Source organism: Puma concolor, chromosome C1, assembly GCF_028749965.1.
Source record: "Puma concolor isolate L17-30 chromosome C1, mPumCon1.1.hap2, whole genome shotgun sequence".
Taxonomy (NCBI): Eukaryota; Metazoa; Chordata; class Mammalia; order Carnivora; family Felidae; genus Puma; species Puma concolor.
The window spans coordinates 42,787,571-42,812,646 of NC_141674.1; the positions used below are offsets into that span (position 1 = coordinate 42,787,571).

Consider the following 25,076-nt stretch of genomic DNA (forward strand, 5'->3'; position numbering starts at 1 on the left):
GTGGATCCTTTCAATGTATTGATTTAGGTCTTTTTAAAAATTATTTCTGGAAAGTTTTTCTAGATAATAGTTTTAAATATTAGTTTTCCCGTAAGGACCTTCAAATATATACATCTTGGATCTTCTTTGTCTTTTTTCCATAACAACACTCAATCTTAGACCATTTGTACTTTTTTCTTTCTTTTTGTTTTAAGTTTATTTATTTATTTTGAGAGACAGAGAGAGAGAGAGACAGAGCACATGAGCAGAGGGTGGACGAGGGGCAGAAGAGAGGGAGAGAAAGACTCCCAAGTAGGCTCTGTACCACCAACAGAGTACAATCTGGTGCTTGAACCCATGCACCGTGAGAGCATGACTTGAGCCGAAGTCAAGAGCTGGACCCTTAACCAACTGAGCCACCCAGGAGCCCCTGTACTTCTTTCTTTTTAAAAAATTTTGTTTTCTTGCATTTCTTTCCATTACTAAATTTTGATTCAAATCCACGCTTCCTTGGGTGCCTTGTAACTTAGTTTTTATATTTGATATGATTTTGTCTTTTTCTTTCCTGAGTGTAAGCAACCATTGTCTCATCTTTTCATTGAGGGTATTTTTTCATATCCCCAAATGCTTTTGGAGAATATTTAATTCAGATTAGTGCTGTGTAAAATTTTCTTCTGATTTGTTGTTGGTTTATAGGAAGAATTTTTCTCGGATGAAATGTGTAGATATGCTGCTTAGAAATTTCTTATAAATAGCTATATATGGAATTGGTTTGAATTTTTTATTTTTTGGTATTTAATGGACATAGTTCCTACTTCAGAAGCATTGTCCATTAGTGATGTCAATCAGTGATGTGAGGTTTCTTCAGTGATAATGATATCACTGGTCATGGTAGAGTGGACAGGGGATTGTTTTCATTTTACAAGATTCTGAATTTTCCCCTTTATTTTCTTCTCCACTACCCAGGAATGCTGAAAATTGGGTCATACTTAGTTTTATTTGCATTCCTTATTTATGTTTTGGATCATGGGGGGGGTACCATTATCCTCCAGACCCAAAGTCTATATGTAGATTTTTAAAAGTTATTATTTAGGTGGTAGCAAGAAAGAATTGTGTTAATATTTAATAAATAAAAAGTAATACTACAAAAAAGTCCTTTTCCCTTCCATTTTAGTTATTTTATGTGGCCTTTTACCTTTCTCTTATTACCTAATTTATTCTATATGAGTACTTAGAAAACATATGCAGTCATGGTTATTGATTGTTTAAAAATTTATATGCCACCCATTATTCAATTGAAGTCTTTTTTTTTTTTTTGAAGTCTTAACTGTAATATAGTTGTAGGGAGATGGCATTTCAGTTTAGCTCCATCACTGAATTGGTTTGTTAAAATTAGCACCATACTTCATCTCTCTGACCCCATCTGTAAAAATGGGATTGAGGAGACCATTTACCTATTAGACTTAGAATTCAATAAGAGTAACTTTGTAAAGCACCTGGAACACTGAATTGAATACCTGTCATTGTTTCTAACACTCAAAACCCCTTAAAAACCTGAGTAGTGAAACCTATTGGTAATATTTTTGTTTTTCAGGTTGCTGGAGGAGCCAATATGAGCCAGATTTCAGAAGCACTGAGTCGATACAGGAATAGGTCATGTTTTATGAAGGAAGCCCTTTACAGGCTCTTCACAGAGACGTTTTCAATGCAGGTAACCATGCCTGCGATTTTAAAGGTAACTATACCTCAGAAAGGTAGTTTTTGTTACCACTTTTTGCTTAGTTCATTAAAGGTGTTCACAAAACACTGATTGCAATAATTTATATGCCTTATTCTATAGTGAGCCACAGTACCCTCACAGAGAAAGGAAAACAATGTTAGACTTAACTACTAGACCATTTCTCATTTTGAGCATCTGAATCAATTAGAATCATCCAGCGTTTTGATTTTACCTGAGAAGGGTCTATAGGAGCACTGTACTATTTTGCCTACAATAAGAGATATAATTTATAAACACAAAGTCACTTTGCCCTAAATGTTGTTTCTTATTCATTCATTCATTTGGTTACTCTTTGTTTTTTATTTAAAAAAATAATGTTTTTTAAATGTTTACTTATTTTTAATTTTTTTTTTTTCAACGTTTATTTATTTTTGGGACAGAGAGAGACAGAGCATGAACGGGGGAGGGGCAGAGAGAGAGGGAGACACAGGATCTGAAACAGGCTCCAGGCTCTGAGCCATCAGCCCAGAGCCTGACGCGGGGCTCGAACTCACGGACCGCGAGATCGTGACCTGGCTGAAGTCGGACGCTTAACCGACTGCGCCACCCAGGCGCCTCAAATGTTTACTTATTTTTGAGAGAGACAGAGACAGAGTGTGAGTGGACGAGGGGCAGACACAGAGGGAGACACAGAATCCAAAGCAGGCTCCAAAGTCTGAGCTGTCAGCACAGAGCCCAACACGGGGCTCAAACTCACGAACTGCGAGATCATGACTTGAGCCAAAGTCAGACACTTAACCGACTGAGCCACCCAGGCACTCCATTTGTTTACTCTTTAAAATCTAACCTCTGGTTTTCTAAAAGAAAACATCAGTATCTCCAACAAGAACAGAGCAAAATGTAATAATTGAAGGTGGCCAAATCTACCATTTAAAGTATTTTGTGAATAAAGTAAAATTACCAGTATTGGTAGGTCCAGGCTTTGGTTTACAGAAGAATGAATTTTTTTTTTATTTTTATGTTTATTTATTTTTGAGAGAGAGAGGAAGACAGAGGATCTGAAGCGGGCTCTGTGCTAAGAGTGGAGAGCCCGATGTGGGGCTCAAACTCATGATCCGTGAGATCATGACCTGAGCCAAAGTTGGACGCTTAACTGACTGAGGCTGCCCAGGCGCCCCTACAGAATGAATTTATTTTAAATGTTATTGGAAGTATTAAGTGGTTTGGGAAAGAAAACTGCAGTTATTTAGAGTGAAATGTAACGTGGAAATGAAGAGTCTTAAAGTCACTGTGTCTTTATTATTTGTAATTCTTTGCATTTCCTTAAAAATACGGATATTTCTGCTTCATGCGAGATTAGATTTGTTCATAACCTAAAAGCAGCACTGTATAAAGAGAAAAAATTCTGGACTTTTCCCATTTGTAATGATACTGAATTTGGTGTTCTAAAAGTCCATTTCATATCAAAGATTCTATGATTTTTGAAAACCATGGGTTTTTTTTTATTATTTCTGCATATTTAATTTGCAGATGATGGCAATCCAATGAAATCCTAGGAGGAGTTTAGCAATATAGACAACAGTCATTTTTTTCTCTAGTAGAATGTGTCCCAGGTCTGTGTCTGTCTCTAGGCTCCATTACTTCATGCAGCTGTCAGAGTGAGGGGCTCTGGTCTCTTAAAATCATGGTTCATGCAAGTATCAGCAGACTAGTTTCTGAGGTAGATAGGGATGACTATTATCCCTGTTGGATAGACAAAACAGATTGCTTTGTCCTTAAATGTTAGAGCAGGGGTGGTCTAAGGTTAGAATGGCACCTCCATTTTACATGAGTGTTGTAGGTCTTTCACAGTTTGTCTTCCAGTTACCTTTCTAATGTTATGCTTTACCATTTTTCAAATGCTTTCAAAATTCTGTTAAATTCAAATTTTCTCCTCCGCTAATGGATTCATCCCATCCTTTTGTTTATTTTGTGTATTTCCTTATCACCTTTCCCTTCCTTGGGAATCTCCTCTTCATTTCATCCCTACCTCCATCTTATTCTGTCCAAATCTTAGCTGCAACCCTGCTTAAATGTGCTCTCTGAATGAAGTCTTCTGATTCCATACCAGAAATGATTGCTCCCTCCACAGTGACCTTAGGCAGCACTTTATGTATACTTCTTTTATGATACTTTCTTTTTTCCAGTTTCATGTTTTGATAGCCCTCACAGTATCCTTTGTTTACATACCTTATTTTTCTCACAAGGCTTTATGTTAAGGAATTAGGGTGTAAGTGATTCATGTTTGTGTCCCCTGTAGTGCTTATCACAATGCTTTGTATGGAGTGAGGTTCGATAAAGGATTATGAAATTACTGAGGAAACAGAAGTCCAAAGAAGGGAAGTGACTTGCCTTTAGTCACAGAGCTAGTTAATGGCTGCATTTGGATTGGAAGGTATTGCTGGTGTCCTAAAATAATAAATGCTGAGGATAGGGAAAATCTGTTACTTTCTGGCCCAATAAACAGATATTTTTGCCAATTAACACAAAAAAAGACAGTTTAAAGAATGCTAATGTTGTCATATGCCACTAAAAACAAGTTCATCTTCAGCTTGTGGCTGTAGGAATGAGGAATCATCCATTGGATTTGCCAGTGCAGTTCACAGCCAGTGCTTGCGCCCTCAACTTAACACGCCAGGGCCTGGCCAGGGGGATGCCTGTTCGTCTGTTGTCAGAGGTCACCTGTCTGCTTTTCAAGGCTCTGAAAAATTTCCCCCATTACCAGCAGGTAATTTGAATTGAATACTTGACTGTGCTTCTTACTTCAGGGCAAATACATGAAAAAAGTTATTAGTATTAGTTATTATTAGTTTTAGCACTATTTTCTTTTAATTTTTCATCCTACCTGAAAGAATGAGAGAGAAAATAAATAAGGAATTTATATTTGTTATAGAAAAAAATAGCAAATTTGGATAAGCAGTTGGGTTCAAATTTTTAAAATTTCTCAAAAACCAGTTACCCAGAAACTCATGTACTGTTAACACTTCAGTACATCGTTATAAGCTTAACATCATATGTGAAAGTTAACTTGAATTGAATCATAGATCTAAATATAAAAGGTAAAACCCTAAAACTTGTAGAAGAAAACATAGGAGAAAATATTTGTGACCTTGAAGTAGGCAAAGTTTTCTTAGGATACAAAAAACACACATCATGAAAGAAAAATAATAAATTTAGAATTCATCAAAATAAGCTTCTCACACACACACAAATTGAAAAGGGTGAGCTGTGGGCTGGGAAAAATGTTTATTTTGTATATATGAGAAAAGACTTTTATAGAAAATATTTAAAAAAACCTCTTAGTAACACAAGATAAACCAATTTTTTTAAAAGGCAAAAGATTTGAGCACTTTACCCAAGAATACATGCAGATGACAAATGAGTATGTGAAAAGATGCTCAGTGTGTTTAGTTATTAAAACCACATTGAGATACCACTGCATACCCAGTACTACTACACACTACATTGGTTGAAATTAAAAGTGTTGGCAGGGGTGTGGAGCAACTGAGATTCTCATATTGATGTTAAGAATGTAAAATGATGCAATTACCAGTTTGACGCTGGCTTACAAAGTTAGACATATACCTTCTACACTACCTAGTCATTCCACTACTAGAGAAATGAAATCATATATTCATACAAAGACTTCTACATGAATGTTAATAATATCTTTATTGATAATATATCTCCTAAAACTGAAAACTTTTCAGTTGTTCAGCAACAGATGAATAGATAAATTGTGGTATGTTCATATAGAAAAATACTATTTGGCAATAAAAAGGAAAAAAGTACTCATGTGCAATATGGATGAATCTCAAAAACATTATATACTGAGCAAAATAAGCCAGACACAGAAGAGTAGATAACATATGATTCCATTTATGTGAAACTTGAGAAAAGATTAGTCTCTTAGGACAGTGTAATTTTCTGGGGTTGAAGCCTGTGAGGTTAAGATTGACTGGAAGGTCATGCAGTGCAACTCTTTGGGGTAATGGAAATATTTTTTATCTTAACTATGGTGATGGTGGATGGTAGTGGTTACACAGCTGTATCAATTTGTCAAATCTAATTGAAGTATGTACTTAAAATGTAAAATTTTTTAAATACAATAAGGAAGGTGGTTTTTCCTCATTAAAAAAAAAAAAATCTATTTCTACTTTCTGTTGAGAAGTTGGAAGCTCCTTCACAGTTTGGTGTTAATTCCTACATGGTGTTAATTCCTACATGAAGGCATCAGTTAATTCCTACATGAAGGCATCACTTCACTTGTTTGTTACTGCCCAGTTCCTGTTGGCATTTCAGGCTTGCTGGCCCTGCCTCTTAAACTACTTCAGTCATACAGGCCTACTTATTATGGCCTTTCAAAGAAATGGTATGTTTTTCTATTCCTACAGCTTTCCCATGAGGCTTTCTCTTTCTTTCCTGTCTCTAATGGCCCAGTTTCATCCCTGCTGGTCTTAGGTAGCAGGTATAACTCTATCACATAGTTATGAGAGATCTGGTAAGGACATTTGTAGATGGCCCAGGCTTCAGGTAATTGATTTAGACTGACCCATAGTCAGGCCATTGGGGTTCAGGAGAAAAGACCCCACTTTGTCAAAAAAAAAAAAAGGTAGGGGGAGGATTGTTCTTTAGGCAGAGGTAAATGTGACAGAGTAAGATTAAATGAACTTGGAAGTACACAGAGGCAGGTACACAGTGAGCTCTCAGTAAATGCCTAGAATCTTTATTTAGAATGGGGTATACCTTTGCTCAAAATTATTTTTCTTTATTCCCTTAAAGTTACAGAAGAATTGTCTTCTCTCCTTAACCAATTCCAGGATTCTTGTGGATGTTCCATTTGACAGGCAAGTATAAAACTTGGTCATCTGATTTTGGGGTGTTGACTAGTGTTACTCTGAACATTGTTGGCTTTGGTTATTAGCTTATTAGCAAGGGTTTGATTAAGGCTGGGCTAAGGTGTTTGAGGAGAATGTTCTGTTGAGCCTCTTCCACAGAGGTGATTAGAAGTACCCTACAGATGACCCTTGAAAAAATGCAGGGATTAGGGACACTCACACTACACCCCCGCCCGTCAAAACGCATGTATAATTTTGACTCAACCAGAACTTTACTAGTAGCTTGCTATTGACTGAAAAGCCTTAGTGATAAAATAGTCGATTAACATGTATTTTGTATGTTAAATATTATATATTATATTCTACATTAAAGTAAGCTAGAGAAAAGAAAATGTTATTAAGAAAATCATAAAGAAGGGGCACCTAGGTGGCTCAATCAGTTAAGCATCTGACTCTTGATCTAGGCTCTGGTCCTGATCTCGCTGTGGATTGAGCTCCACATTGGGCTCTGTGCTCTGACAGGCAGTGTGCTTGGGATTCTCTCCTCTCCCTCTGCCCCTCCCCCAGTCATGCTCTCCCCAAAAATAAATAAATATTTTTTTAAAAAGAAAAAAATCATAAATAGAAAACAATACATTTATAGTACTATACTGTATTTATTGGTACCAAAAGTTTATCTACTTCTAAGGTGAATCTTCTGTCAGTACCTATATCAATATCATCTACAAAACACTGTAGATGTTTTATGTATTACTAACGCTAGATATCAAAAATGAAAAGATAATGTGGGGTATCTGGCTGTCTTAGTAGAGTGTATGACTTGATCTCAGGGTCATGGAATTCAAGCCCTACATTGGCGGTAGAGTTTACTTAGGTTTGTTTTTTTTTTTTTTTTAATGTTTTATTTATTTTTGAGAGAGAGACAGCATGAGCAGGGGAGGGGCAGAGAGAGAGGGAGACACAGAATCCGAAGCAGGCTCCAGGCTCCAAGCTGTCCTCGCAGAGCCTGACGCAGGGCTTGAACACAAGAACTGTGAGATCATGGCTGGAGCCAAAGTCAGCCACCCAACCGGCTGAGCCACCTAGGTGCCCCGAGTTTACTTAGGAAGGAAGGAAAGAAGGAAAGATAGTGTGAAAAATATTTATTTACAAGTGTATTCATGCATTGATAATGAAGAAGCAGCAATATGATTGCTTTATGGTAGTATAGTATAATCAGTGAATTGTTTCATGGTAGCCTAGCCTTACACTAATGAATGAATTGCTGTAAAATTTTCATGGCATAGAGTAAAGCAGTCATATTTATCATACAGTGTTGGAAACATTGTTACTTTAAAAAAAAAAAACTACTGGGGTGCCTGGGTGGCTTAGTAGGTTGAGCATCTGACTTTGGCTCAGGTCATGGTCTCACAGTTTGTGAGTTCGAGCCCTGCCTTGGGCTCTGTGCTGACAGCTCAGAGCCTGGAGCCTGCTTCTGATTCTGTGTCTCATTCTCTCTCTGCCCCTCCCCCACTTGTGCTCTGTCTCTCAAAAATAAATAAATGTAAAAAAAAACAAATTAAAAAAAAACACAACTACTTGCCTTTGATAATAGGCTGAAATGCAGTTTCTTCAGTTATGGCAGAGGCATATTATATGGTAATGTAATTCTTGGAAAGCAAAATTACAAAATGATAAGAAAACTAACATGTTTTTAATCTTATATTAAATATCACTTACCTTATGCTCTATAAGGGTAGGCTGTCCACTTCCATGCAAGTCTTGCATGTGATGTTGTACATCCTGAATACCTAGGCATTAATAAGGACACAGACACCTCTCATACAATCCTTGCTATACAGTTATTAGATGTTCATATGAAGATACATACACAACAGAGAGGTTTATTAACTGTAGGCATGATGATTATTTACTGCTCATTAAGTAGAATTGGATCATCATAAAGGTCTTCATCCTCATTGTTTTCAAGTTGATCAGGCTGAGGAGAAAGAGGAGGGGGTTAATCTTGCTGTCTTGGGGGTGAAAGAGGTGGAGGACACGGAAGGGGAGGCAGCCACACTTGGTATAACTTTACTACATCATAATTTCTGTCTGACTGCTTTTTCATTTCTCTAGAGATATTTCTATACAGTACCAATTTTTCTTCCACCATTTGCTTTAGTTTCATTGCCCGTATTATAGAAGGGTCCATGTTATAAAATAAGTCAAAAGCAGTCTTGAATAATTGGGATCCTTCTGCCCGACTGTCTAATGTCAATCTATTATCTGGTACTGCTTCTCCTACATCTTCTTCCTCGCTGTCCAGCACTGGTTTGGAAGCGCTCATCTGTATCAAATTGACATCTGTTAATTCCTCTGGTGTGGGGTCTATTAACTCTTGAATTTCTCCCAGATCTGTATCTTGAAACTTCACCCCCCACCTTTTTTTGGCCATATCTACAGTCTCTTTCATGATTTCCTTGATTGGCTGTCATAAATCCTATAAAGTCATACACAGCAAATGGATACAGTTTTCTCCAGCAGAAATTTATTGTCTCAGGCTTGATGGCTTTTATGGCTTTTCCTGTAACAATAGTTGCATCTTCGATGGTGTAATACTTCCAGACTTTCATGATGTTGTATTGGGATTCTCTTCCAAAATGTTGACAGTCCTTCCATAGAGTACTGTGTGTAATGAGCCTTAAAAGTCCCTATCACCCCTGATCTAGAGGCTGAATTAGAGACCCTGTGTTTGGGGGCAGATAGACCACTTCAGTGCTTGAAATCATGGGGTTCTGGGGGCCAGGGGAATTATCCAATATGAAAAGAATTAAAAAATTTTTTTTTAGTGTTTATTTTTTGAGAGACAGAGTCAGTGCAAGCGGGGTAGGGGCAGAGAGAGAGGGAGACCCAGAATCTGAAACAGGCTCCAGGCTCTGAGCTGTCAGCACAGAGCCCTACGTGAGGCATGAACCCACAAACCACGAGATCATGACCTGAGCCAAACTGGAGGCTCAACTGACTGAGCCACCCAGGCACCCCAATATGAAGAGAATTTTAAAGGCAGTCCTTTATTGGCAAGGTAATTCCTGACTTCAGGGACAAAGTATGGAACCAATCGATAAAAAGGATTCTTGTCCAGGCCTTCTTGTACAACCAAAAGACTAGCATCCTATGTTTATCTTTTCCCTTCAAGTCTTCGGAGTTAGCAGCTTTATGGATAAGGGCAGTTCTTATTGTAAAACTGACTGCATTTGTATAAAACAGTAGAGTTAACCTATTCTTTCTTGCCTTAAGTCAAACCTCTTTCTAAAAAGCAAACTATGCTTTGCTGGCATTAAATTTTGCAATTTTAGGGACACCTGGACTGGCTCAGAAGTACCTGAGGCTTTTTTTTTTTTAAGTTTATTTATTTATTTTGAGAGAGAGAGAGAGCACACGTGCCAGCAGGGAAGGTGTAGTGAGAGAGCCAGTGCAGAGCCTGATGCGGGGCTCAAACTCGTAAACCATGAGATCACAACCTGAGCCGAAGTCAACAGTCGGATACTCAACAGACTGAGCCACCCAAGAGCCTTGGAAGAACATACGACTTTTGATCTTAGGGTTGTGAGTTCGAGCCCACTGGTTGTAGAAATTACAAAAAATAAACTTAAATTTTTTTTTTGCAGTTTTAGATCCTTTCCCTTCCTTTTCCTTTAACTTGTCATATGGTCACTTTTTCTCAAGTCATATTAGAGTCTATAACTATGCTTTTCTTATGGCAATCCCTGCCCACATAAAAGCTGCATTTTCAATAAGATAAAAGGGTGTTTTGCAAAAAACGCAAGGTTTCATGACAGCTGGCATAGCTGCAGCAACACCTTCACCAATTTCTCTTTTCTTTTCTTTCTTTTTTACTGTGGTCTTTATTCTGGATTCATTTATGAAATGATGGGCACCCCAGCTGCAGTCTTCAATCTTTGGTAGATATCAGGCAGTTCAACTTTTTCTTGTAATGGCATAATTTTTCTTTGTTTCTAGGGAGCACTTCCAACATCATTAGTGGCATTTTTATATGGGTCTCATGGTGTTATTCAGGGTTTACAATATTTTACTAAACAGTGAAAAATATGTGAGTACTGCAAGAGATTACTTTTTACTGCTGTATGCAGTTTACTGGAGGGAAAACTGATCATGTCGAGTGATTAATGTTGCAGGGCACTTTAAGTGGATATACACACACACTTGAGCTCATTGTAATGTTAACAGGAGGTGGCTGTGAAATAATTACGGTAGTACAGTATGTAGTACTATACTACTACATATAGTATACTAACTATTAACTGTAGTTAACTATATAGTTACTTAATACTGTATGTTTGTTTCCATTTCTGTTGACTGGTGCTATGTATGGTCTATAAGTGTTTGTGTAAGTTTCAATAAGTTTTAACCTTTTATGGTAGATGTGTATACATTTTATGGTAATAGTAAAAGAAACCAGTAACAAGTATCTGTGTATGTTTTGTATAGTTATAAATCCCTAACTTTTTCTTATTTTTTTGATATTTCTGGGCTATGAGGTTTGTTTGTGAGTTTTTTCAAATTGTTGCAAATCTGCAAAAACATTTTCCAGTGTGTCTATTGAAAAAAACTCTGTGTTTAAGTGGACCACAATAGTTCAAACCTATGTTGTTCCAGGGTCAACTGTGCTTGCAAATACTGTCTCTCAAAGTGATTCCAGTTCAGGGTAGTAAGTGTCCAGAACATGGGCTCCAGAGAGTCAAACATACTTGAAGTTTGACTCATTTGTAAAAGTTTCCTCATTTGTAAAATAGTGACTCTTATGAGGATTAGACATGATAATGTTTGTAAAGTACTTATCAGGGTGCCTAGCTTAAGAAGTAGATCCTGTTTAGGGGTGCCTGGGTGATGACTCAGTAAGTTGAGTGCCTGACTCTTGATTTCGGCTCAGGTCATGATGCCAGGATTGTGTGTCTGAGCCCTGCATCAGGCTCTGTGCTGAGCTCAGAGCCTGCTTAAGATTTTTCCTCTCTCTCTCTCTCTCTCTCTCTCTCTCTCTCTCTCTCTCTCTCCCTCTCTCTCCCTCTCTCTCCCTCTCTCTCCCTCTCTCTCCCTCTCCCTCTCTCCCTCTCCCTCTCTCCCTCTCCCTCTCCCTCTCTCCCTCTCTCCCTCTCCCTCTCCCTCTCTCTCCCGTACCTCTGCCTCTCTCTCCAGCTTGCACTTTCCTTAAAAAAAAAAAGTCTCTTCTAAGTATAGTCATTCTTTTTGTTACTATTTTATTGAAAATAATTGAGAAAATCATCATCCTGGACTCCAAAGGGACTCCTTTTGAGGCCTTTATAGTCTTCCAGATTCATGAGCTCAGAAACATTTATAATAGTTGCTAACAGCAGAAAAATTCAGCACAGGCTGGCATGAACAAAGCCTGTGGTATGTGGGTGTGGAGTGTTAGGCTAAGCCATTCTCAAATCTAATTGAAATGTGTACTTAAAATGGGAGTTGACTTTTAAAGTTACAATAGGGTCTTCCTCATTAAAAAGAAAAAATTGATTTCTGTCTTCTCTTGAAAGTTAGAAGATCTTTCTCATCTGAGTCTTCATTCCTACAATTGTAGTCAATAGGAGCTAACTACTATCTGCCTCTATAAAAGGGTATGAATTCTCTTTAGCTATGTGATTTGTTTGCTATCCCATTTTAGCACTGTCTACAATTCATATTACAAATTACTACTTGTTGGGTGGGTTCTTCCCATTTTTCAGACCCATGAAAGTAGGAACTGAATGGTAAGTTTTTCCTAGGTCTGCTAATCTTACTTTGTTTAAAAAAAAATTTTTTTTTTGATGTTTATTTATTTTGAAGGAGAGAGAGCATGAGCAGGGGAGGGACAGAGAGAGAGGGAGACACAATCTGAAGCAGGCTGCAGGCTCTGAGCTGTCAGCACAGAGCCCAGCAAAGGGCTCAAACTCATTAGCTGTGAGATCATGACCTGAGCCAAAGTCAGATGCGTAACCGACTGAGCCACCCAGGCGCCCCTGCCTGCTAAACTTACTTTGAATTCTGTGCATTTTGCTTACATTCTTATTTGTCTTCTGTCCTCTTCCTCTTCTGACCTTCTCTTCTTTTTGCCAGATGCTCTTGATTTTCATGCCTGAGGGATTAGAAATCCAAGATACGGGGTTTGTTGGGGAGGTTAAGTAATTTTTTCTCTCCTCATGTACTGTTTAAAACTTCATTGTGAGAAAAAAAAAACTGTTTTTTCAGGTTTGATGCTGCCAAGTTTGTTATGAGATGGCTTTGTAAGCATGAGAACCCCAAAATGCAAACAATGGCAGTGAGCATCACCTCTATTCTAGCCCTGCAGGTATGTGATTGCTAAAGTCCAGATTTCTCTCCTGAATCTTGATGGAGCTCTGATAGATGTCCAATGTTTTACTTTCGGCTTTTTGTTTGCTTACAGCTCTCATCTGAGCAAACTGCACAGCTTAAGGAAGAGCTCTTCATGGCAGTTAAGGTAAGTTGATTGTCGCTTTTATAACCCTTTTTTTTCCAGTAAAAACTATGAACATAATTTTAAAAGTATAATCATTCTAAAAGGCTTATAAGTGAAAACTCTCTAAAGACCTGCTCCCCAAAAGAAACTACTTTCTACTCTTAGAGCTATTTCTTTTGGTATTTACTTTCACATCTCTAAATAAAATGCTTTTAACTTGATTTATCAATTTTATATGTTTTCTAATGATTCTGCTGCTATAAGTAAATAAGAACTTAGCTCTCCCACATGTATCTTTAAAGAATTTTTTTACATTTATGTATGTATGTATGTATGTAATTTATTTTAGAGAGGGAGGGATGGAGGGAGGTATCTGCAGAGAGAGAGAGAGGGAGAGAGAGAATCCCAAGCTGACTCTGCATGGACAGATGCATGTATTATCCAATACAGGGCTCGATCCCACGAACTATGAGATCATGATCTGAGTCAAAATCAAGAGGTGGACACTTAACCAACTGAGCCACCCAGGTGCTCCTCTCCTACATGTATCTCTATAAATTATCTCCTTTCTCAATAAATTAATATCCTAATTTTTATTCAGTAATCAGTATTAACCTTATGATTATGCTAATACTGCTCACTAAAAAATGTACATCATTGTTTTATTTTGCACTTGTTTTGAGCAAGTAATACCATCCCCCTTCCCCCTCCAAACATTTATGTTTCCTGTGAACTGTTTTCATAGCCTTGATAGGTTTCCTTTTTTTTTTTTTTTTTTTTAATGTTTATTTATTTTTGAGACAGAGAGAGACAGAGCATGAACGGGGGAGGGTCAGAGAGAGAGGGAGACACAGAATCTGAAACAGGCTCCAGGCTCTGAGCGGTCAGCACAGAGCCCGATGCAGGGCTCGAACACACGGACTGCGAGATCATGACCTGAGCTGAAGTCGGACGCTTAACCGACTGAGCCACCCAGGCGCCCCAATAGGTTTCCTTTTTTTAAAAAATTAATTTATTTATTTTGAGAGAGAGAACCACTTGAGTGGAGGAGAGGCAGAGAGAGGGGGGACGAGGTCCGAAGTGGGCTCTGCGCTGACAGCGGAGAGTCTGATGTAGGGCTTGAACTCAGGAACCATGAGACAATGACCTGAGCAACCCAGGAGCCCCTGTTTTCCCTTTTGGGTTGCTGGCTTTCTTATGATTTATAAGACTTTGCTATATATTAAGGAATTGAGCCTTTTGACTCTGATGTGAGATGCATGTATTTTCCCCAGTTGGCTGTTTGATTGTTTGTACTTTGTTTATGACATGTTTTGCCATGCAGTAATTTAAAAATGTTTATAGGTTTAAATTTATCATTTTATTTCTCTGGCATTGATGGCACAGTTTGAAAGTATTTCAGTGCTCCACAGAGTATATTTTAAAATTTTCTCGTGATTTTTATCTGTGGTTTCCTTTCTTTTAACATGTAAATTCTTGATTTACTTAAAGCCTTTTTTTTGGGGGGGGGGTATGTTGTAAGGGTCTGTGTTTCTTCTCAATGTCTGCCTCTGCACCTTTTGTTGAAACAAATTATCTTTTCTCCACTGTTATACATTGCTACCTCTATCATATATTAAATTCCCTTCTCTATTTGCATCTGTTTCTGGACTTTGTGCTGTGTTAAGTTAATTTGTATGTCTGTTTATATGCTGATACCACACTTTTTATTTACTAGTTTTATAAATTCCTTAATAGTTAAGATCTTGAGTTTCTTTTTTTTCTTATGTTTTATTTTTGTGTGTGTTTTTTTTTTATTATTGTTATTGTTGTTTTTGAGAGAGAGAGGGCGCAGAAGAGGGGTAGAGAGAAAGAGGGAGATACACAATTCGAAGCCGGCTCCAGGCTCTCAACTGTCAGCACAGAGCCTGTCGCGGGGCTCAGTCCCATGAACTGTTAGATCATGAGCTGAGGCAAAATCAAGAGTCAGACACTTAACTGACTGAATCACCCAGGCGTCCCTCTTTGTTTTTTTTAATGTGAACACCAGAACTGGCTTTTCTTGTTTTAAAAAAGCTTTGTTTTCTTTGGGATTATGTTAAATTTATAGATTTACTTAGAAGAATTGACATCTCTTTGATACTGGTTTTTCCTTCTGAGAATAGGAGATGTTACTCCATTTATTTGGTCTTCTATGTCCCCCAGATGTATACGGGTGTTGTGTTAATGTTGATATTCTATATTTCTTAAATTTATTCCTAAAGTTTTTACCTTTTGCATTGCTGTCACAAGTAGAATCTTACGAGTATTTGATATGTAGTCAGTAGGTTTGGGGGATAAAAATCAAGAGTGACTTTAGACATGTTAATTTCTGCAATGCTTGAGATGTCACAGAGGCAGTTTGATATGGGGCACAGCTCAGAGTATTGGGTAAGAATAATTTGAGTCCTCAGTTCTGATATGGGATATAATCACCTGGAGAGTGTGGAGTGCATATAGAGTAAAAAGAAGGACTGAAATGAGTGTGTTAGAAAGAAGAACAAGCCGGGGAAGGAGAGTGGAGTTGTGTCGAAAATGAGAAAACCAAGAAAGAGTGATGTCTTAAAATCCAAGAGAATCATTTCCAGAAAAATTGAGCAGTCATGTCAGATGCTATTGAGTGGTTGAGTGAGATGGACAGAGAGGTGCCAGTTGGATTTGGCAGGATGGAAGTCATTAGTCATCTTGTTTACATTATTTTAGTGGAGTAGTGGGACAGAGCCTGTTTGGACTACAATGATGAGCAAATGGGAGGTGCAACACGGAAGCAACTTTTTGATATACTTTAATGAGAAAAAAAGGAGAAAGGAAGATACTACATGGGGCCAGCAATTGGTTTTTTCCAAGATCTATTCTACGCCCTTGAAAACATTTCTGAAAAAAAAGGAGAAATTGATGGGAATGGCAATAAAGAGGGAAGTAATTTGGTGCCAAATCTTTGTGTGTGTGCAGGAATTGTGTATAGAACAGGAGTAAAGATGTTCGCTTTAGACTAAAGCAGAAGGGAAAGCGGGGTGCGTTGATATATGTGTCGGTAGGCTGGTAGATTTTGTCAGGAGGAACAGCAGTAGTTCGTGAAAAACTAGATGAGGTGATCGAATGAGAGGTGTAAAAAGATGGTGAGTAAAGTCGGAGGGGAGAGGAAATGATGAAAGAAGAGTGGTCTTGGGAGCAAATTCATTGAGAAATCCAGTAGAATTCCCAGATACAGTTGAATGCCCTCTTCAGAGTGTTCTGGCAGATATTGAAGATGAGACTCGAGTAGCCTTTTTCAGGATTCTAGGGCATAAAGTAGGGTGTTTGAGGCAGCATTTCGTCAAGATGATGTGATGGAGTTGCTGGGAATGGTTAACAGGAACAGACAGAGGTACAGAATAGAGCGAGATAGAGAGCAGGTCCTGAAGTAACATGGAGGGAAGAGCAGCCCTGTAGTTCTCGGAGAAACAATTTTGGAAATGTTACCAAAAATTCACGCTTTAGGTGAAAACAAGCCATGTTCAGCCACTAGTCATAAGACCTTAGATAATTTATTTATCTTCTCTGTGCCTCAGATTCTTCATCTGAAAACTGGCATCATCTGAAAAACAGGTATCTGTCATAGGAGTAATATTTTGCAGTTATTTTGAATGTCATTAAGGTAAAAATACATAAAGCATCTAACCATGGGCCTGGCCACATTCGTTATTATTGTCAGGGTCAGCCTCACTTCCCCTGCTCCCTCCCTTGCCTTGCGGCCATTCACCCCATTGGGCGTCTGAATGATTGCTACCAATGCTGTGTGTCACTCTTACACTTCCCTCTTGGTTCTCACAGCTTTATTTTTGTGATAAACTCTCTCGATACATTCTCTCCTGATTGGGTAAGATTTTTGAGGTGGTCTCATTCCTCCTGAAAACAGACATACTCTGCTTTGTTCAGTGCTGTTTTATTTTATGTGTTTTCATTAGGTGGTTAAGTGAAAATGGCTATCTTTTCCCTCTCTCACAACAGTCTAATATGCTTGCAGGAAAGTGAGGGTACTAGCTTCACTTGTGTCCAGTATTATTCTGCTATGAAATGGGGTTTTGGAATCTCTGTTAAAGTGAGCCAATGATTTCTTTATTATGACATATGGTTATAGTACAGGTGTTACCCTCTAGCCATACTGATCTGCTCAAGTGTGCTCAAGAACAGCACACTTTTTCTCTGCCTGGCATACTCCCTCCCCCTCTATATCTCCACTCCTTGCTTAACTCATTATCTTTCTTTCTCTTCTGGTCTCATTTGTTTCAGTATACATATTACCTTTGCATGGAGGTTTCCTTTTCCTGCCTTTTCTAAAGTAAATTCTTAGGCTTTTATGTGTTTCCTTCAGAACATTTTCCCAAACTTAAAATTCTTTTATTTAGTTGAGAGAAAAACCAACATTTTTTTTTTAATCTGTCGCTCTTACCTGAGGTGTTGACTAACCATGCTCAATAAATGAATAATGGAATAGCTAATATGTACTTGATTATGAGTCTTATTAACAAGGACCAAGAACTAGATTAAGTGCTCATTAAAGCTGAATTGTTTTTTTCTTTTAATCTTCATAAAAACCTTAGGAGTTAGGTATAACTCATTATATAGAGAATAAATGGATCACAGAGCTGTTAAGTGGTAGAACAACTATTGCTTTTCTTATGTTGTAATTGAGTTAGTCACTGGGGCATCTAACTCTTTGTCTCTTTGGTTTTTAGGAACTTCTAGCAATAGTAAAACAAAAGACTACTGAAAATTTAGATGATGTCACCCTCTTGTTTACTTTGAAAGCACTTTGGAATCTTACAGATGAGTCTCCAGCTGCCTGCAGTCACTTTATAGAAAATCGAGGATTGGCAATCTTCATCCAAGTCTTGGAGGTGGGAAGACAGGATTGAGTTTATATGTAAAGTTCTTTTTTTCATGGTAAAGTAACCTGTATATTCTTTTGACAGACTTTTTCAGAGTCAGCAATACAAAGCAAAGTACTTGGTCTTTGGGTAAGGTGAATTGTTTCAGTTAATTCTGATTTCTAAAAAAAAAAAATAATAAAACTAACAGTTATGTAGCACCTACTATATGCTAGGCACTATTGTAAGCAATTTCTGTGTGTTAACTCATTTAGTGTTCACGTGATTCCCTATAAAATAATACCACATCAGTCCTCTTGCTCTGAACAAACTACAGCTTAAAACAACAGCCATTTTATTTACTTTTGAATCTGTGAGTCAAGAATTTGAACTCCGTTTAGCCGTACAGTTCTTCTGGTCTCAGTAATTCCAGTGGAGTTATTCATGTTGCTGTAGTCATCTGGTGGCTCAAATAAGGCGAGGTGTGCTAAGATGGTCTAACTCTCACTGTGACAGTTGGTACAGGTTGTTAGTTGGGCCTTGTATCTCCGTGGGCGATGACTTCTTCTCCTCCTCCTCCTCCTCCCCTTTCCCTTCCTCTTCTTCTCTCCCCCTCCCCAACCCCCAGGGAGTTCTTTGCCCAATGTGGGGCTTGAACTTATGACCCTGAAATCAAAAGTTGCATGCTCTACTGACTGAGTCAGCCAGGCACCCCTGTCACCATGGGCTTGTTTCAGTTTCAGGGTAGCGCTAGAAGGCAAGTCCCACTGTGCAAGTGCTTCTTAAACCTCTGTTTATGTCACGTTCTCTAATGTCTCATTGGGCAAAGCACACTAGGTGGCCTGGGGTGTTTCCCAGTAATCACTTCTCCAACTCTCAGTAACAACTGAGTATGCTCCAATTCAGTTCAATTCCTTTCTTAAACTACCTACCTAAGTTATCCTAAGTTATCCAAGTTAAAGGGCTCAGGTTCATAAGACTGCCCCACTTCAGTTGCCAGTTTTAAGTCTTGGGCCACCCATACCTCTCACCATCTGGCTATAAATTAGGAGTTTCCATGACCCCTTCCTCAGGTTGATAATTTGCTAGAATGGCTCACAGACTCCAGAAGTCGTTTTGCTTGATATTGTCAGTTTATTGTAAAGGATACAACTCAGAAACAGTGAAATGGAAGAAAGATACAGGGCAAGGAAGGATGAGTGCATGCAGAGCTTTCATACTCTGTTTGGGCACACCACCCTCCCAGCACCTTAATGTGTTTACCAATTCAGAAGTTCTCTAAACCCATCGTTTAGGATTTTTTATGGAGGTTTCATCACATAGGCATGACTGATCATTAATTCAGTCTTCAGTTCCTCTCTCCTCCTCCAGAGGTTGTGGGGTGGGGCTGAAAGTCCGAGGCTTCTAATTAAGGTTTGGCTTTTTTTGGCAACCAGTCCCCATCCTGAAGTTATTTATTTAGTTGCCTACCAAATAAAGAACAAAGATGCTCTGATTACTCTTATCACTTGGGAAATTCCAAGGGAGTGAAGACTTCTCTTTCAAGAACTGGCAACAAAGACCAAATATATATTTATTATATGTCCATGGTTAAGCCCACATTAAAGGAGGTGGCCACCCCTTGATGGGAGGAGCAGTGAAGTCACATGGCTAAGTCACATAGAGATAGGAAAAGTTGTGTTATGTTCTATTTATCCTGTTACCTAAGTAGTAGGAGGCAGAATCAAATGTCAAACTCAGGCAGTCTAGCTGTAGAACCTCTGATATTAACCACTTTACCATACTTTTTTATCAAGGTAATCAATTCTTTAGAAATTTCTTTGATTATATTGTTATACTACCTCTCAATCAGGATATCCATAATTGAGAAATTTCTTTGTTTCCAAAAGATAAAGGTGAACATTTACAAAAAGTAATGAAGACATACTGTTAAGTCCTTGCAGTTTGCCATGCATGAAATACATCCAGCTGATGGTCCTTCAGTGTTGGGGAGGTGGTGTTAGACAGGTATATGAATAATTTTCTGATTTAAGATGGACTGTGGTAAGTGCTAGAAAAACACAAAGTCTAGTGGAAGCTTTTGATTCTAGAGCATGCACTCCTTGAAAGCAGGGACTGTGTCTTTACTTTAGTATCCCTAGCACATATAGGACTTGGAACAGAGTAGAGGGGATTAAATGATTAATATTGGAAATCTTAATATTGGAAGGTACAAAAAAGTAGAAAGATAGAGGACAAAAGAAGTAGGAGACAAAGGTCTTTTGGCTAGGGAAGATGAGAAAATGTAATCATTTAAGGGATACTGTAATAAAGAATATCTGGAATTTTGGCAGAAGTTGGGAAAAGCAATAAATAAGGCCAGAAAGGTGGATTGAAGCCTCATACATGCTATATAAAGCTAAGTGTCCTACTATTAGCTAACCTTTTCTAAAAGATCTTTTACTTTTTTCTGAGAGCCTCTCAGAATGCTGAGAGTTTTTGAGGATGCCTCCTTTCCTTCCTTTTTCTGAGTGAAGAAGACCCACATTCTCCTGTAGCTTCCATCTCTTCTCAACGTTTTGTTCATAGACTATTGGAATGAAAAAGGTACTAGAAAAGTAGCCTCTGCCAAGCTTATAAGAGAAATTGTGAGATTCATCTAAGGTGTCCTCAGTTATAGTAAGGATGCTGTCATGTTGTCTCTCCTTGTCTGGGGCTTCCATCTGATCGACTTAATGCTGAAATCCTACTATTGATGAGGGTATGTATAGATAGCTTTGGGGAAAACTGGGGGGAAATCTCACAATAGTGCAGTTTCTGCTGAAATCAATAGGGTATAGCTGGTCTTGTAAAAAAAAAACCTGGGGTAAGTGATCTCAAAATAATGTAGTTTTCTGCATAGTGAGTGCTGTATGATGCTATTTTGAACATACTAGTCTGTAGGGTATACTTTTCTGAAAACTGCTTCAGAAGGAACAGTAACTGCTGTGTTCAATTTGACTGTGTGTTTCACTTCTAAACCTTTGTGTTTTCATCTGTGTGGTAGACAGACCCTAAGGTGATTCCTAGTGATTCTGATTTCTTCTTGGTATTCACATCTTTGTAAAAGTCCTCCTCTCAAATGTGGGCAGGAACTGTGACTTGCTTCTAACGAATAGAATATAGCAAAGATGATAGGGTATCAGTTCTGTGATTATGTTATCGTGTATAGACAGCAGACCCCTTCCCCTTATCCATAGTTTCAGTTACTCACAGTCTGGAAGCAGGTGATCCTCCTGAGGAATGGTCCAAAGGTCAGTAGTAGCCTAATGCTATGTCACATGCTTACGTCATCCACCTTTTTGTCTTGTCATATAGGCATTTTATCATCTCCTCACAAGCAGAAGAAGAGTGAGTACAGTGAAATAGGATGTTTGAGAGAGGGTGCCTGGGTGGCTCAGTCGGTTAAGCATCTGGCTCTTGATTTCAGTTCAGGTTATGATCTCACAGTTTGTGAGTTTGAGCCCCACATCAGGCTCTGTACTGACAGCAAAACCTGCTTGGGATTCTCTCTCTGCCCCTCCCCCCGCTCATGTGTTTTCTCTCTCTCAAAATAAATAAATAAGCTTTAAAAAAAAAGATATTTTGAGAAAGAGACCACATTCATGTAATTTTTTTTTTTTTTTTTTTTTTTTTTTTTAAAGAGAGCGAGAGAGAGCACAAGCAGGTGAGGGGCAAGAGACAGACTCCCAAGCAGGCTCTGCACCATCAGTGCAAAGCCCAATGTTGGGCTTGAACTCAAACCATGAGATCATGACCTGAGCCAAAACCAAGAGTCGGACACTTAACTGACTGAGCCACTCAGGTGCCCCTATAACAGTATATTCTAATAAAAGTTACATGAAGAGCATCTGAGTGGCTCAGTTGGTTAAGTGCCCAACTCTTGATCTCAGCTTAGGTCATGATCTCATGGTTCATGAGTTTGAGCCCTTTGTCGGGCTGTGCGCTGGCAGAATGAAGCCTGCTTGGGATTCTCTCTCTCTCTCCCTCTCTTTTTGCCCCTCCCCTGCCCATGCTCTCTCTCTCTCAAAATAAATAAACTTTAAAAAAACAGACAAAAGTAAACAATATATTGTTATGATTATTCTATTATTGTTAATCTCTTACTGGGCCTAATTTATACATTGAACTTTATCATAGGTATGTTTGTGTAGAAAAAACAGTATATTATAGAATTTGATACTGTTTGTGGTTTCAGGCATATCCATTGGGGGTCTTAGAACATATCCCCCTCTGATTTAGGGGTACTATGGTGTTAATCCCTCTTGCTAATAGACTTGCTAGAGAGACTCTTCCATGTATTTGAAAAAGCAAGCTGCCAAGAAGTAAGTAGTTGGAGAAAGAAGCCCCTGTGGGAAGTAACTATGGGCAGCTTCTAGGAGCTAAGGGTGGCCTCCAGCAAGAAAACGAAACCCTCAATCTTAATGAATGTGGCCAACAGTTTGTAAGCTTGGAAGTAGGTTTCCTTCCAGTGGAGCCCCCAGATGAGAATGCAGCCCAGCCAGCACTTTGATTGTGGCTTTTTGAGACCTCAGAGTAGAAGAGCCACCTAAGCCATGGATGAACTCCTGGCCCACAAAAACTGAGAGAGAAAAAATGTATGTTGTTTTAAGCCACCAAGTTTGTGGCAGTTTGTTAAACAGCATAGAAACCTAATATATAAAATAAAATACTACCTGCCTTTCATTGTTACTGTTAAGTTTCAAGCTAATGTAACATATAGTAGGCCCTGAGCAATCTTAAGTATTTGAATCAGGCCTGGATTTTATTCTAGTTCAACCAGTTATTAGCAGTATAAACCTGACAAGTTCTGACTGACAAGTTAAATCTTGCTGAGTGACTTATTTCTTGGTAAAACTATATGAAACATTAAATGAGATAAGGCAGAAAAAAGGACCTTTTTGTTTGTCTAGTACAGTGCCTGGCACTTAGTAAGTGCTCACTCAGTGATTTGTCATTACTGATATCCTCATCATCAAGGGGTGGGATTACGGGTTTTAGGCTAAATTGAGAGGGAGGAGGATGGGATGAAGTATTCTGACTGTATCTAAGCTAAGCAGTAGGAAAGGGAGACAGAATCAGTGTCTGATTCTGTCTCCCTTTCCTATCCCTGATATTTTCTGCTCTCTTTTACCTGTAGAACAACATAGCTGAAGTTAGAGAACTGTCTTCCAAGCTGGTGACTGAAGATGTGGTGAAACATATTAGCAGCTTGCTCCATAGCAAAGAAATGGAAGTCAGTTATTTTGCTGCAGGCATCATAGCCCACCTGACATCTGACACACAGCCCTGGATGTCCCATGACCTTCAGAGGAGTGCTCTTCTCCAGGATTTGGTACAAGGACCATTCATTCTTCTTTACAAACTGTGTCGTGATCTCTTCTTGCAGGAGACTTACTTTTCTAGTTTTAAGAATTTTACTTTAGGGGCGCCTGGGTGGCACAGTCGGTTGAGCATCCGACTTCAACCAGGTCACGATCTCGCGGTCCGGGAGTTCGAGCCCCGCGTCAGGCTCTGGGCTGATGGCTCAGAGCCTGGAGCCTGTTTCAGATTCTGTGTCTCCCTCTCTCTCTGCCCCTCCCCCGTTCATGCTCTGTCTCTCTCTGTCCCAAAAATAAATAAAAACGTTGAAAAAAGAATTTTACTTTATTATTATTATTTTATATTTCAGAAAGAGAGAGAGACAGAGTGTGGGCAGAGGAGGGGCAGAGAGATGGGGGAGACACAGAATCCGAAGCAGGCTCCAGGCTCTGAGCTGTGCACACAGAGCCTGACACAAGGTTCGAACCCACAGACTGTGACATCACGACCTGAGCCTAAGTCGGACACTCAACCAACTGAGCTACCCAGGCGTCCCAAGAATTTTAGAAATATGTATTCATTGTAGAAAATGGGAAACATAATAAAAAAGTACAAAGAGAATATTCTAAATCACTCACCGTACAATCAAGCTCTAACTTCTGTTAATACTTTGTTACATTCCTCCTGATATTTTTCTTTTATAAAAGTTACACGTATAAACAGTTGAATGTGGCTTTACCAGTTCTCTTTTCCACTTTCAGCTTTTTTTCAAGCTATTTCTTTTGATATTTTCTCCATATCTAAATTACCTCTGTTGCTACTTCATTTTGCAGTTTTAGACATTAATCTGTTCATTCATTTTCCCACTCTGGAAAAAGAAGATTCTTTTTCTCATTTTCCCTATGCGTACCCTTTCCTATACTCCCAAGTATATATATCCTTTCAGTATATTGAAATATATTCCATCTACTTCAGCTTCTTAAGACTTCTTTCCCAGAACTTTCTGTTTTCTTCCATCTGGTCTGCTTATTTGTGTATTTGCTATACTGCTGTCATTCCAGGATATTCCTTTACTGGGGATTCTCTTTACTTCTCTGGTGTTGGATTCCCTGTTTCCTGGATTGCATGCCTTCCTGGTTTTTTGGTGTACTCCCTCATTCTGTTGGATCTTATCTAGTAGCTTCCTCAGAAGAAATGCATGAAATAGAAAATTTTAGACTTTACATGATCTCAGAGTCACGAGATCCGAGCCTCACGTCAGGCTCTGTGCCGGGCATGGATCCTGCTTAAGCTTCTCTCCCTCTACCCTCCCAACCTCCCCACCTCCATACACACACTCTCTCTCTGTCTCTCTCTCTCTCTCTCACTCACTCACTCTCTCTCTCTCTCTCAAATAAATAAATAAAAAATTCAGACCTTATTTGTTTGAAAAGGGCATTATTTTACCTTCATATTTAGTCAGTCACATGGCTGGGTATAGAATTTTAGTTTTGGAATATTTTTCTTTCTGAATTTTTAAGTCATTACTTCTTTGTTTTCTCAGTATCACTTTTGAGAAGCCATTTTCCTTTGGAACCTTTAAGATTTTTGTTCTCAAAAATCACACAGTGGTGTGCCTGGATGTAGGTTTATTTTCATCATTATCTTGGATACTAATTGCTCTAGAAGCTTGTTTCCTTCAGTTCTGGGAAATGTCTTTCTCCCTCTGTACTCTCTTCCTCTTTTTTTCCCCCCGCCTTAGGATGTTGGCCTCCCTGGACTCATTTTTCCTTACCTATTTCCCTGTTTTCCTTTTTTAAAAAAATCTTTAAAAATCTCCACTGCTGGGGCATCTGGGTGGCACA

The 25,076-nt window shown here is 38.7% G+C and overlaps 1 protein-coding gene and 2 long non-coding RNA genes across 4 annotated transcripts in view; 1 reads left to right on the forward strand and 2 right to left on the reverse strand.

Annotated features, from left to right (window-relative positions):
• The window catches only part of ZYG11A (zyg-11 family member A, cell cycle regulator), a 76,967-nt gene that overhangs the window by 44,351 nt on the left and 7,540 nt on the right, over positions 1–25,076 (forward strand). The window contains exons 4-11 of one of the 2 annotated variants that reach the window (XM_025912162.2): positions 1,574–1,714; positions 4,290–4,466; positions 6,521–6,585; positions 12,817–12,916; positions 13,013–13,066; positions 17,782–17,943; positions 18,019–18,063; positions 23,072–23,266. In XM_025912162.2, the coding sequence (XP_025767947.1) occupies positions 1,574–1,714; positions 4,290–4,466; positions 6,521–6,585; positions 12,817–12,916; positions 13,013–13,066; positions 17,782–17,943; positions 18,019–18,063; positions 23,072–23,266 (939 nt within the window). Of the gene's footprint in view, positions 1–1,573; positions 1,715–4,289; positions 4,467–6,520; positions 6,586–12,816; positions 12,917–13,012; positions 13,067–15,766; positions 17,944–18,018; positions 18,064–23,071; positions 23,267–25,076 lie in introns of those variants that run through there. The other variant, XM_086716993.1, reaches the window with a different exon arrangement.
• On the reverse strand, positions 8,434–11,711 carry LOC147578015 (uncharacterized). The gene is made up of 2 exons (XR_015254700.1): positions 10,889–11,711; positions 8,434–10,852 (listed from the first exon to the last, which is right to left on the reverse strand). It is a non-coding gene; the product is annotated as an uncharacterized LOC147578015 (long non-coding RNA).
• On the reverse strand, positions 18,231–21,501 carry LOC147578016 (uncharacterized). Its single transcript, XR_015254702.1, has 2 exons — positions 21,146–21,501; positions 18,231–19,379 (listed from the first exon to the last, which is right to left on the reverse strand). It is a non-coding gene; the product is annotated as an uncharacterized LOC147578016 (long non-coding RNA).